The sequence below is a fragment of the Capricornis sumatraensis genome, chromosome 21 (genome assembly GCF_032405125.1).
Source record: "Capricornis sumatraensis isolate serow.1 chromosome 21, serow.2, whole genome shotgun sequence".
In the NCBI taxonomy this organism is placed as follows: Eukaryota; Metazoa; Chordata; class Mammalia; order Artiodactyla; family Bovidae; genus Capricornis; species Capricornis sumatraensis.
The window spans coordinates 37,958,329-37,971,700 of NC_091089.1; the positions used below are offsets into that span (position 1 = coordinate 37,958,329).

A 13,372-nucleotide genomic window follows, 5' to 3' on the forward strand; every position below is an offset into this window, starting at 1 on the left:
TAAAGATTCTGTTTGTTTTTTTTTTTTTTCAATTGTTGCATACTGTTTTGACAAGTTTAAATTTTTTAGCACATTTATCCTGAAAATTTTTTCATCTCAGAACCTCTTTTACATTTCTTTAATTATTGAGGATTCCGAAGAATTTTTGTTTATAAGAATTGTATCTTTAATATATTTACTAAAATAGAAAACTGAGAAATTAATTTGAGACTGCCATTAATGGAGTCATTACATATTAACATAATTTGTTACAGATTAGTTGTTTAAAAAATATACTCTTTTTTCACCACGCTGGGTCTTTGTTGCTGTTCAGACGGGCTTCTCATTACCGTGGCTTCAGACAGGCTGTAGAGCACATGGGCATGGCTGCCCCACAGCACGTGGAATCTCCCCTAACTAGGGATCAAACCCATGCCCCCTGCATTGGCAGGCAGATTCTTAACCACTGGACCACCAGGGAAGTCCAACTAACATTTTAAAAATAACAATCTTTTCCAAAACAGAAAAATATTTAATGGCGTTGATTTACATTTTTGTGAGTTTGTTGGGCTGAACAGGAGGCAGCTGGATTCTCCTGTCTCTGCTTCTGTCTTCTGCTGCTTTATCACACACTGTGTAACCTCTGGATAATTCCAAAGCACTCTTCAGAGAATGGTGGGGGTGGGGAGGCAGATGCTTTAGAAGTGTTATGAAAATAATTGTAATCTTCATGGAAACCCCAAAAAGATCTTGAATGTGCATAGTCCCTGGACCACACTTTGAGAACTGTTGGTATGGCAGATGGAATACTACTGTGCCTAAAACTCCTCAGTACCTTTTTTGCAATGGAACTCTGAAAAAGTCATCTATGAGATAAATTTTGTGTTTCTGTCTCACACTTTAGATGAATGGATCAAGTTTGACGACGATAAGGTCAGCATCGTGACACCAGAGGATATTTTACGGCTTTCTGGTGGTGGAGACTGGCACATAGCTTACGTTCTACTCTATGGGCCTCGCAGAGTGGAGATAATGGAAGAGGAAAGTGAACAGTAATCTTCATTTTAGCTATTTATGCTTAGGTGTGAAATAAATGTTATTTGTTGATCATATCTATAACCCAGAGCTTTGGAAGATGTTTAGGTGGTTTTGTGTGTTTCCCCTCATGTGGAACAAGAGAGGGCAGAAGCAGACCACTCCGTGTTATTGACCTAAGAAATTACAGAAAAGAGAAAATTGCCTTTGGACTGTGCTGCCCTGTGTAAATGTGGCAGGAAGAACTTTTTAAAAAGCTTATTGCTTGGATGAATTTTTAAAAATTATGAGTTGAAATGCCTTTCAACCATTATTACCTTCTGTGATAATTTTTCTGTCTTTTTCAGCCCAAGATTCAGCAATCAGATGTTTAGTGCACACCTATTACTCTATTCTTTGTTCTTGCATGGTTCAAACCACCAGTGATTCAGTAGCTGCCCATCCTTTGCCTTATCTAACACAAATGTTGCCAGGAAGGTGGAAAGGAAGTAAGTTTGATCTCATTGTGTAACTCAGTGCTGCGTCCCCACCCCCATGGAAACATGGGTACAATCAAGTATTTGTCCAGCCTGACTGTTGCTGGCTTTTCATGACTTTAAAATAAATTGTGATCAAATAATAGTACATTTGATTATACATTTGTCACTGTGTCTCTGATGTACTATGGTTTGTACATTGAACTTTGCTATGGTTTTGTAGTAATGAACCTTAAAATGTTGACAAGCTCCAGTTGCTTATTTTTAGAAAATGAGGATATTTAATAAAAAAAGAAAAAAGAGGGACTAACAGCTTTTGACCTCAAGTCTTTTGTCTTTTGGAGCTTGGCTGAAGTTCAGATATGTTTAATACTATTATAGTTTCTGCAGATGGTTAATTATGCTCTCAAGCATCTATTTGAAAATAGTATCTTCTTCACCTTCTAGCCTGTTTAAAAAGAAACACAAAGTTGTGAAAGTAACAAGTTCTTTGGATGATGAACTCAACCATGTTTATCAGATCTGTTCTTTGGCTCAGTTGGGTGTTTGTTTCTACTCTGTCAACTCCCAACTTCATGTCTATCTCAAAATTTAATACCAGTGATTTTTAGTAGAAATATCAAGAATATGAGATTCTGCAGTATATGGTAGATTTTAATACCCTCTAATCAGTTCATTTTTGTTTTATTGTGAGTGAAAGGATAGGATTCAGCTGTCTTATTTTCTGCGTTAGTATTTATAATAAAGTTGTAGGGATTATCATGAAATCTCTATCTTTGCTTATGCTGTTTTAAAAGGCTCTACAGAGCACAGCAGTGACCAAAAAGTGGCCATTTTCCTCTCAAGTTTGAACAATGTAATCTAAGAATACTTAGAGGATAAAATAAGCATTTCAGGGAAACTTACCTGTAAATAGCTTCTTCAGCTAAGCTTTAATACTGGCAGTCAGTCCTCCTCTTGCCTTGGAGAGAGTGCAGAACGGGAAAGGGAGGACGAGCTCATGAGAACTGTAGTGGTTCTTTTATCTATTGGTATGATGCTTGTGAATTGAGAACTTTTTTATTCACTGTCTTATTTTGTTCTGAACTCTGAGGACAAAAATTCAGCAATTAGGATTCAGATTTTATGATTTGCAGGATGCTGTAGCTACTAGGTCAGGTTGGATTAGAACAAAGTTATAGGAGCCTTCGTGGGATTAGCATTTTAAATTGTAATCTCTTAACTGTCATTATGAAAAACTTGACTTCATTTTATTTGATCCAAAAAAGCATTATTCCAAAGATTTCTTGAAGTGTAAGAAATTGGACTTCTACTGGTGTCTTTTAAACTGTTAAAGACTATTTTAGAATTCAGCCTTGTGTATAAGATCTTTGAAAAGGAGAATAAGGAAAAAAAAACATTGCAATTCCTGAGCGTGCCTTACAGGCTGTGCACCCCCCAGCCCCCGCCCCGAGGCCCTTTTGATACCAGCGCTGTGCTGGAGCACTGCTGGACTGGCCAGCAAGGGAAAGCCTCACCAGGATCATTTACAGTGTGACAGGCGCTGAGACCGCCCTCAGCATTTAAAACAGTGACGACCTTAGAGCCCTGAAGGGTAAGCTTATGTGGGAATGGGAGAAGTAGACGGTCCGGGCCAGCCGTCACTCCACAGTGCTGAGCTGTGTGCAAGGCGCTTTCACACACATCTCGTTGGAACTTCACAGCAATCCCTGAGGTATGTAGCCCTGTTTTAAGTGACTTGAGACCTAAGTCCTGTGAGGCTAAAAGAATTAGGTTTTATACTTCACCCCATTTCTTTTCAGCTTGGGGGTTGGCACATTTTTCTGTAGTGGGCCAGATATTTTCATACGTTTTAAGCTTTGTAGGTACCTTTGTAGCATGAAAGGAGCCCATAGGTAGGGAGGACATAAGTAAGGATCAGTGTGGCTGTGCCGTAAACACTTGACTTACAGAAAGAGGTGGCAAATGGACCACTGTTCGCTGATCCTCTGCTTTAAAGCATATATGAGACTAGAGCAGTCATGCAGATTCAGAAAGTAGTATTGCGGGATTCTCAGCAAGTTAAATTCTGTAACTTCATGGCATGCAGGGAACACCATGCCCCTGAACATTGCTAACTGACTTACACATATATAATTAACAAAAATATTCTGGCCGTTTCCCCAACTTCTCCCCCTAAACCCTGAGGTCAGTCATCAAGAGCCAACATACATTCTGTTGTTCGTGGAGCACCAGCCAACTGTACAACTGTTATAAAAATGTTTATTGTTTACCAAAACCAGTGGACCTCTTATCAAATGCTGCTTGGTAACAAAACCTTATCACAGTTTTAATAATAATAATAAAAGGACGAAGCTAACTGTTTGTCTCATTGTCATTAGTTAGACTTTCTGCAAGGTCACTTAGCCCAGACTTGTTGAGCGCGTTGATCAGGTTCTCGGGCGTTGCGTGTACTCCCTCTTGGTCCTGCCAGGCCACGAGCAGCTGTTTGGCTCTCATCTTCATGTCTTCGCTGTCACACTCGATCTGTCTAATTTCTGAGTCTTTCATTTCCAAGTAAGGAGCCAGGACCTTCCACTGTTCACCCAGTTTGTTGGCAAATACCTCTATTTGGTCCCCTGTTACAGGTTTGTCTCGCCGAACATCAGGACCTAGAAAACACAGGGGAAGTAATTACGAACAAAATGCGAGGATGTGTATGAGTCAAAGCCCATAATGGGACACAGGGCCACTGAGACTTCAGTAAGCTTGATTTTAAAAGTAAAACAGTTCCTTTTTATATTTCCCCTGGTTGAATTCTTATGATCGTTAGGGATGTAAAACTAAAGCTGTTGCCTGTGTTATAATCATGAAGGTTTCCCCTGAAACCAGCGGCCCCCAATCTGAACCCCGAGAATTAAGAAGTATGAGGTGCATTCAAATGTAAGTGCTCTCCTTCCCAACACTTTATATTATTGTATAAAATGCACTATTGGAAAAGTTATCAAGCAATGCTTTAGATTCCTCACTATAAGAAACAGAGCTGAGATAAACAGTAGAAGTTGAGAAGTAGATCAAATAACGTACCTCTCAACAAAGAACCCCAATCTTTTCCAATTTTGTAAAATAGCCAAGAAAATTCAATTCTTACTTTCATTTTCCTTCAGTAAAGCATCATTATCTTCCTCATCTTCATCCTCACCTGTTTTTATTTCTTCAGAAGGAGGCTACAATGAGTAAAAGGAATGTCTTAGAGTACCAGCTTCTAAAATCAGAGAAGTGCGGGTAGTTTGATCTTAGATAAGAGATTGCAGTTAAATGTTAAACATGAACGTCAGGTAAGGATCACAGTGGGACAGTGTTAACCTGGAGAAGGAAGGACGGGGACAACCAGAGGTTGGAAGGACCCCTTTCACCCCAGCCTGGGAAGAAGGGAGCCAGTAGGACGCCTGGTGCGATGACTTGCACGTGCCCAGCACATACATGGTAACAACAATCTAGGGCAGACCGGGGACCAACCATGTGCTTAACAACATGCTCTGAGAAACTATTTGGTTGTTTGCATACAGTATAGTTATTGCCATATTGTATTAGAAAAGAGAACAGAGTAGGAAGATAGACCAAGTTGCCTACCCCCACCCCATGAGCCCTGCCTGTGATAAAATAGAATGCACTGACCAACAGGAAGAGTAACCAAAGTATAATAACTTTATACAGCATGTGAAGTTACTTCATCAATTTATGTATTGATACTTCCTATAAATGTATACTCAAAGGCATTATTTCCTCATTCTAAAACAACGGGGTTTGTGGATCATATTTTTTCCACATGATTAAAGTGAAATTCAGCTCTTAGCTCAAACAGCAACAGTAGTTTTACAAAAGAAGAGAACACCAACTGAAGGATAAAACACTCATCACTCCTACTTACTGGTAATTCCTTGGCTAGCTTTATTACCATGTTTTCGAGATATTCTGGCAAACTTTTAAACTGCTGGTTGGTTGGCTGGAAGAAGTGAGGGCTTCTCCGTGCTAACAGTCTTAGGGCTCTCCAACCATAATTTGAGTTGTTCACAGCCCTATAAAAAGAGACATCAATCTTGTGATTTATATAGTTATTTATAATTTTTATATTCTCTTCTAGTTAATGTGCTTAGTTCACCAGAAGAAACTCTACGCTCAGATCAGTAGCTGAAGGCACCATTCTTCTCACACTGACCGTAACCCTAAAGAACCTCTCAGCATGCAGTTCACTTACAAATAGAAACCAGCAGAGTCCAAAGGGGCAGGTTCATATGCAGCAAACGCATTTTAAAAGTTTACAGACATTTAAAGGTTAATTAGTAGGCGTCCAGGACTGGCCAGATGCTGTGTGTGCAGGACAGATGCCATCTGCCTCACCACTTGATAGTCAGAGGCTCACTGCTCACTGAGTTTCTATCCTCACTGGCGGTGCTATCTGCAGCTGTGAACTTCAGAATGTTTTATAAACCCAACAGATTTCACCCTGTAAGGTACTATCTGCTGTTTAAAAAAATTTATATAACGTTCGAACTTTCATTTGCTCAATATCAACCTTGGTGGATAAAAAATGACTCCAAAACTGAAAAGGACACAGCCAGTAGCCTAGACCGTAAACACCGACACCAAGAACAGAATCTGCCAGATGCTCCACTGTGGCAGTAACAGGTGGTGCACAGTATGGCAAGAAAGACTAGAGATCCTGTTCCAGAAATCGGTGAGCCACAGAGAATCCAGAGCACAGATCTGTTCCATTTAAAAGTTTCTGCAAGTGATCTGGATGCCCCCACGAGGTCTTAAGAGTAGCTCACTGTCAGTGGCTGTTGGACATACCGTGAACTGAAGGGGAACAGGGAAAAGAGGTGACAGACGGGTTCTAAGGGGATCTTTCCACTTCTGACAGAAAGCATTCTAAGTTGCTTGTCAAAATGGGAATGGTCGTTGAAATCAGGACATAGAGTACCGTGAAGCTGGAAGATAACCTCACCTAAGCGAAAAGTACTACTTGTATCAGTGGTCTCCCTTAGTGTTCTGGTATATATGCAGTGCTTAAGATAGAGGAAATCAGCTCATGAGAAACATTACTTACTTGTATTCACTTTCGACCATGTTTTCAGGGTCTGCCTGTTCAATGGCTTCTTCGAAGAATTCCTCCAAAGTTGGCATGTATTCCCTGGGTGTTAAAATAACCAGTGAAGATCATGTATGTGCTTAATACTCATAAAATGGAGGCAATAAAAGATTCTAGTATTAACCACACTGATTTACAACTGGATTACTTAGGAACTCAGATTTTTAAGGAGGTGATGCAAAACTAAACTTCTCAAGGGGACAGTGGAGGGCAGTGTAGTGCCCCCGGCCCCCGGTTATATACAGTCTAGCCTGGAGGGGAACACACAGCGCTGTGTGCTGCCATGTATGGCAGCGCTGCAGCAGAGGGCGGCCCGGGGCTTGAGAGCAGTTAAATTTGACCAGCAAGCAGGAGGTTTTCACATCCACATCCATGGGTAATTTTTTTTAAAACCAGAACCAAACTGAAATGAGAACCAGACAATATGGTTTCACACTGAGTTTAGTTTAGATTGTTACCGTGGTGGCATGATTGATTTTTAACTGCATCTTTCTTCAATTTGTCTTTAGAAGTAAAATTTGATACACGCAAGCAGGCTAAAAGATGGGTCTCTCCAAAGAGACTTAAATTTTGTCATACTGAAATGACAACTGACTGTTTTCTTTTTTAAAAAAGACATCAAATCTTTATCCAATTTTTAAAGGTTATTTTCCACTTACAGTTATTACAAAACATTAGCTATATTCTCTGTGTTGTACAAAATGGCTATAATTTCTTGTTGCTAGAAGAGTTATTTGTTTTTTTTTTTTCAAATTGCCTGGTCCTTTTTGAGACTGTCATGTTCCTTTTAGTTGCTTATTCTACCTGTTGATTCTTAGTCATGGTTTTAGGTTTGGATGGTGCGCTTATCTTTAGACTTACTGTAGAATCCCTGAGTGAATTAGGTAGATGTGATTTCCCCCTCTCCCTAGAAAAAGCTTTCTGCCATCCACCTGGGAGTTTTTAGTTCACCCTCTTAGCTTAGGTTGTTCCTTCACACTGCTGCGGGTAGTATAAGTTTAAACTCTGAGGCCACATAACAGCAGATATGGTTATAATTCCTCAGGGAATACCTTTTTCTTTTTGCCCACATCTCAGGTGGGAGTGGATAAGCTCCTTGCTTCCTGTGCCAGTGAGCGAGTCCCTCTTCCTTCTGCATGGCCCATTTTTTTACAGAGTGTGTTGAGGGCCTCAGCTTTACCCAGGGGCACTCAGTGACCAGTCTACAGGCTTGAAGCCTTACTTTCTGTCCTCTGTTGCTATAAAACCCACGTTCTTTGGTTCCCAAAGCGGGACTCAACCTGCACTGCTCCCCAGCTACAAGTAACCAACCTGTAGTTCTTATTCTGATTTTTCATTCTCCCTTTTGTGAATTCTTCTTTCTTGTGATTTCTACAATTATTTTATCAGCACCTCTAGGTGTTCTATGGAAAGCTATATTATGCTGAGCCGAAGTCAACCACAATAAATTTTAAAATTTCTTTTGAGCTCTGCTTATAGCTGACAAAAAGTTCTATGCTAGTTAACATTTGAGAAAAGCAACACTTCATATGAAACATTTTAAACTTGCCTTGTCTCTGATTTACAGGCTTCCATGTTGTCAGGACAGAGATTCCAAAGCCTTGTTAACTCATCACTACAAAACACACAAAAATAAATATGTTGTTTATGGACACCATTCTCTTATATGTTAAAGCTATAAAAATACTTGGAGTAAATAGTGAGTTTTGGGGTGGTGATGAGTTTTGATCATTACATTTTGGTATTTAGCAAATTTTCTATATGAGCATATATTTTATTAAGTAATAATGACCATTAACTTCTTTCTAAAATAATCGAATGCAGTATAAAGAAAAGAATAGTTAACTGGAAGGCAGAAGAAATGAAAGGATGACAGTACCCTGCAACAGCCAGAAACAAGATGCATCGATCTGACAGCAAGTGGACTGTCTGACGTGGAAAATAAGGCAGAACCTATAGCCATGGACCTGGGAAGCTGGAGACAAAACGGAAGTTCTGTCTCGTATGAACCCTACAGGCTCATCAGGTGTAGTTTGCTTTGGTCATATATGTACATACCAAACACAAGAAACTTGGAAAAACACAAAACCTGGAGAGTTCTTAGAGCAATATTTTCACAATGTAAAAGCTTCTGTGATGACACCCCCGCTATGGAGCCAGGTTTACCTACTTGCCCATCAGAATTTTTTTGCTGGGCCCTTTCCCCAGGAAGTCCTCCGGCGCTGCTCTTTTCCGTACTGCTCTTGTGGGCTTGCTGTCTGACGTTCTGTGAAAACACACTGGGACTTCAGATGGATGGCAGAGATGGAACAATGTTAAACGTTCAAGAAAGTTTAGTTACTGTTTTCTTCCTAAAGTACATGGACGCTTCATATTATCACACTCATCATGAGGGGACAAACGACAAGATGTGGGTACACAGCAAGCATTTTCCCTTCGATAATAACAGAAGTAAATCAAAGCAGTTGTATTTTTATAGAGTACAGTTTATACTGTTACATGAACACACTGACAGATCCGGATGTCATGTAAACTGATCGTGTCAAGCTATATTCTGAAATGCCTTTCTCATACTGCTTGAGCTAAGTATACATTTACCTTTCTTTCACAAAACTTGGGCAGCCTTCATTTTTCCATGAGTTCCAGTTTTCTTCAGTGTTTAATATATGCTGGGGAAAATAAATTACATTTTCATAATGAAGCCTTTTGAGAGTTTACTGGGTGCTAAAAAGACTATGTAAATATAAAACACATACCTCTACCATCTTTGAAAATCTTTCTCCATCAGGGGGGTTTTCAGATAGTAGCTGTGATTAGAAAGAATATACTAAGCTTTCAACAACTTTCTGCATCATAGGAGTGGTTGTAGGCAGAGAACCAAGAAGTGTTTGTGGTCTTGTACCTGAGCTTAACTTTATCCTTATTTTCCTATTTGGGGCTGAAACAAAGAAAATTCTAAATTTTCATTTTGTTCAATCATGGGTTTGTTGCGTGATGAACTTACTTGATAAACTGATTTTGTAGTATCTTCAATCCAGAGTGATTGCTCATCAGTTAAAACATAGTTTGAACTAGGAAACAAAGCAATAAAAGCATGCTTGAGTTACAAGAATGTTTATTCAACTTTAACGTTTATCTACTGTCTGAAACACAAAGCATGTAACAGAAGTGAACTGTACTGTAAAGTGTCAAAAATTACCAAAATGAGAACAATGACAATGAAACTGTAAGAAGTTCTTGTATTTTATTCTTTAGAAAGATGGTTGGAATTGAAGCCATTAAAATATATAATGGTGAATAAAACATTCAATGAATCAATCTGATTAACTATGAACAGAGCAATGACTGTTTTCGAGAATAAGTTCAATATGGCATAAAAGTCTCAGAGGAAATATTAACATACTCCTCTCCAAGTTACAGTCAAATAACTCATACTGTGTTCCTTTCAAACGCATGCTAAATGTGATAAATGAAACCCCCGAACCCTAGAGAAGGCTGAAGACAGACCCAAATTGTTAGCAGCTGCCATTAGTTCAGCTCTCACTGTGTACTAGGTTCTCTGTAGTTTATAGCCATCCAATGAATACTGATAATACCAGGATCTAAGAACTTCACATACATTATTTATTAAATTTCAAAACGAGGAAATGTGCCTATGTTAAACAGACTACAGGGGCTCAAAGCTTAGGTCTGAAGCTTAAATTCAAACCCAGGTCTGCCCCTCGTTTCTACTATGCCATACCACACCCCCCACAACAGACAAGGATAAGAACACCTTTCTTTGAGTGCTCCCTATGTGTTACCTTAAAATTACAAGTCTGAAAGCTGAAGTGCGGCTAGTGCGTGAGGCAAGTGGGATTCCAAACCAGCAGGAAGAAAGCCACGTTCTTTACACAACTGACAAAACACTGCCCTACACACTTCCATGCAGTTATGGGGAGCTCTGCTTCAGGGATGTGTGGGACGAGAAGGATGGGCTGCACCAGAGGAGGAGGTACGAGACCCACAGCACAGGTCCTGAGCAGGCTTTCTGAAGAGTCCAAGAAACCAGAACAGCTCTGTGCTTCAGAGATTTAATTTTTTTCAGTTGTAATGTCCTAGACAGTCCCACGTCTGGAGGAAAACCATTATTGGCTGAGTTAGCAAATGAGGTTGGGAGAAGTTGTGACCTACGACAACTGAGAACTCTGGGCTGCCTGGTGCTCACCAGGAAAGACACTGACAGCCTTTTCTCTCAAACGATTTCCTTAGTGTCTTGTATCTTACAAAAACGCTTGATTATCTAGTTTTCAGGGATGTGAGGCTTACAAATAAAATGAGCCCAGTACATTAAAAAAAAAAAAAACATCAAATACATCAACAAGCAATCTTTCTCTTTGCTGCCGTTTATAAGGCATTTACTACCTATGTTAACTCACCTTTTGAATTTGACCTGCCCCTTGAGATACTGAAATAAAATGAGATACTGCAACAGGATGTGTCGACGGAAGTTACTGTCACTCAGCTGTAAATCCATCAACTACTCAAAAAACAAGCACAACACAGAACAGCATATTAAATTCATACTCTGCCTAAAGGTACAGGTGGCACCTACAGAAATGGAAGATTTCAACTCAAGAAACACGCAGAGAACTCACTGTACGTGAGCCATTACCACACAAGCCCCAGGGGAGTATAGCAAAAGCTTCATTTAGGATTCTTAACCAGTTATGCCATGAGATTTATGTCAGTCGTTAACAATGTTCTATCTGTGGTCCTGAGGTCAGAACAAAAGGAGACATATAAAAATGTAAAGGCAAGAAAGAATGTCATATAAAGAAACAGTGGCCAAAGGAGGGTCACTGTGGATAAACACTGCCAAGAGATGCAGCTCTTTGTAGCCCTAAAAGTGCGTGCAGCAGGGTGGGTGCTCAATAACAAGAAAATGAGAAGATTCAGAAGTGAAGAATCTCCCGTGAATAGAACGGACTGCTGTATTTTAGAGAAAATCATCACACCTGTATTATCACAGGATCTCAATGAGAAAGGACTTGAAGGTCATTTGAGGACACTCTTCAACAACACTGCCACCTAGCGGTCGCCCTGTAGGATGACCTCAGTGATGAAGGCAGCCTCTGATCAGTCCCTGGAGGCTGAGGGCAAGCTGCTGCTCTCTGTCCCTCCTCCGTCGCAGTGTCTGCCTCACCATCACCCTGTTCACGACGGACCTCCTACACACCTGCGCATGCTGTCCTGCCCCCAAGACCTAAAGCAACAGTGGGAGGTTTCTACAGGAATAACCAGTGAGACTCCTGACAGCCCCTGGAACCTGTCGCCAGCTCCAGGTCCCAAGTTCCTTGGGCGATGCTTCCATTTACTAACCCAGCAGCTGGGCTACACTGTCTCCCGGCACCCTCTCTCATTCTGACCTAAAGATGAGAAAAGTCACTAGCTGGGGCCTGGGGCAGGTGTGCAGAAGGTCATGTGAGCAGATGAAGCAGGCACTGCCAGCAGGGGACAGACAGAGCAAGAGAACAGCCATCCTGGGAGACCTGGTCACGCAGCGGCCAACAGTCATTAGCCATATGACTCACCAGCCACTTCTCCAGGGCCGGCTCTTGTTTAAGCAAGCCCCATGTCTTTTCTGTTATCATATTAACCATCCCTAACCAGGAAGCTGAATGGCATGCTCCCAGACTTCCCTTCCTCCAGTGCTGGATGGCTCTGTATCTCCACCTGGGCTCTCAGTTCCCTGACCTCAACTCCACTGACTGCCACTGCCCCTTATACTTGGTCCCCCACTACCATGGCCCCAGCTGGGCCTGGCCGTCACTCACAGACACCCCAGCTCTGAAATCTTTACTCACGAGCTCCTATCCCTCCTGGTCTGCCACTCAACTGCCCAATGTACTTAATATTTGGACTTTACTGAGAACTTACGTTCCTTGAATCCTTACTTTCTGCATATCTCTAAGTCTCATCCCTGTTTTCACTCTAACCCTATTTTAGTCTACACAAAGGGTCAGGAAACGTTTCCTTACAGTGCCAGAGCCTAAATAGGTTATCTGAGTCAAGAGGTATGTAATGGATAGTTTGCAGGTACTTAATATAAACATGTAAAATGTTAAAAAACAAGCAGGAAGTGGGCCAGATGTGGCCTGTGAGCTGTAGTCAAGGGACCCCTGCCCTAGACCACATGGTCTAGCTCTTCAATCACCTTCTTGCCAACTTCTTTCATACCTTCGTCCCATACTTCTATCACATCTACCAGGCAAAAGGGCAACTTGGATCAAACCAACTGTCGGTCACCTTCTCTATCCTAACACTGAGGCTCCCCATCGAGGCTGCAGGTAGAGCTGCTTCAAAGAAAATACAAATCTCACAGGCATGCAGACGGAACCACCGCTATGCTACTGTCTCCAGTTTAGAAGTCTCCCTGATCTCTAATCAGCATCTTCACCCTCCAAGGCTTCTCCACAGCGACTATTTCAACCCCTGCACTTAGCAGAATACTACTTGCTACCCAGCCCTCTCGCTCTCAGTGGGTAACCACCCCTGCCTTCAACGAGGAGGAAAAAGTCACTAAACTGGATGTTTCCACTGCACCCACATCCTCATTTGCCTTGTTCCTCTGCCACATCACCACCACTGAAGCTGATCCTACTGTCTGGAAGTCCCATCAGTAACTACCCTGGTGCTTGCCTTCAACCCTTTCTTCTTTCCCACTGAGCATTTAATAACTTCTCTCAAAAAGATTCCACAGCCTCACCTT

The 13,372-nt window shown here is 41.2% G+C and overlaps 2 protein-coding genes across 3 annotated transcripts in view; one reads left to right on the forward strand and one right to left on the reverse strand.

Annotated features, from left to right (window-relative positions):
• USP14 (ubiquitin specific peptidase 14) overlaps positions 1-3,835 on the forward strand; it is a 36,595-nt gene extending 32,760 nt beyond the window's left edge. For both annotated transcript variants that reach the window (XM_068993967.1, XM_068993968.1), the window contains one exon: positions 884-3,835. In XM_068993967.1, the coding sequence (XP_068850068.1) occupies positions 884-1,035 (152 nt within the window). In that variant the 3' untranslated portion in view covers positions 1,036-3,835. The remainder of the gene's footprint in view (positions 1-883) is intronic.
• Positions 3,686-13,372, reverse strand: part of THOC1 (THO complex subunit 1) — a 36,512-nt gene continuing 26,825 nt past the window's right edge. Inside the window, exons 12-21 of the mRNA XM_068993966.1 lie at positions 11,040-11,140; positions 9,626-9,692; positions 9,378-9,428; positions 9,220-9,290; positions 8,792-8,887; positions 8,171-8,236; positions 6,580-6,663; positions 5,401-5,548; positions 4,621-4,696; positions 3,686-4,141 (exon numbers count right to left, since the gene is read on the reverse strand). Of these exons, the coding sequence (XP_068850067.1) occupies positions 3,846-4,141; positions 4,621-4,696; positions 5,401-5,548; positions 6,580-6,663; positions 8,171-8,236; positions 8,792-8,887; positions 9,220-9,290; positions 9,378-9,428; positions 9,626-9,692; positions 11,040-11,140 (1,056 nt within the window). The 3' untranslated portion in view covers positions 3,686-3,845. The remainder of the gene's footprint in view (positions 4,142-4,620; positions 4,697-5,400; positions 5,549-6,579; positions 6,664-8,170; positions 8,237-8,791; positions 8,888-9,219; positions 9,291-9,377; positions 9,429-9,625; positions 9,693-11,039; positions 11,141-13,372) is intronic.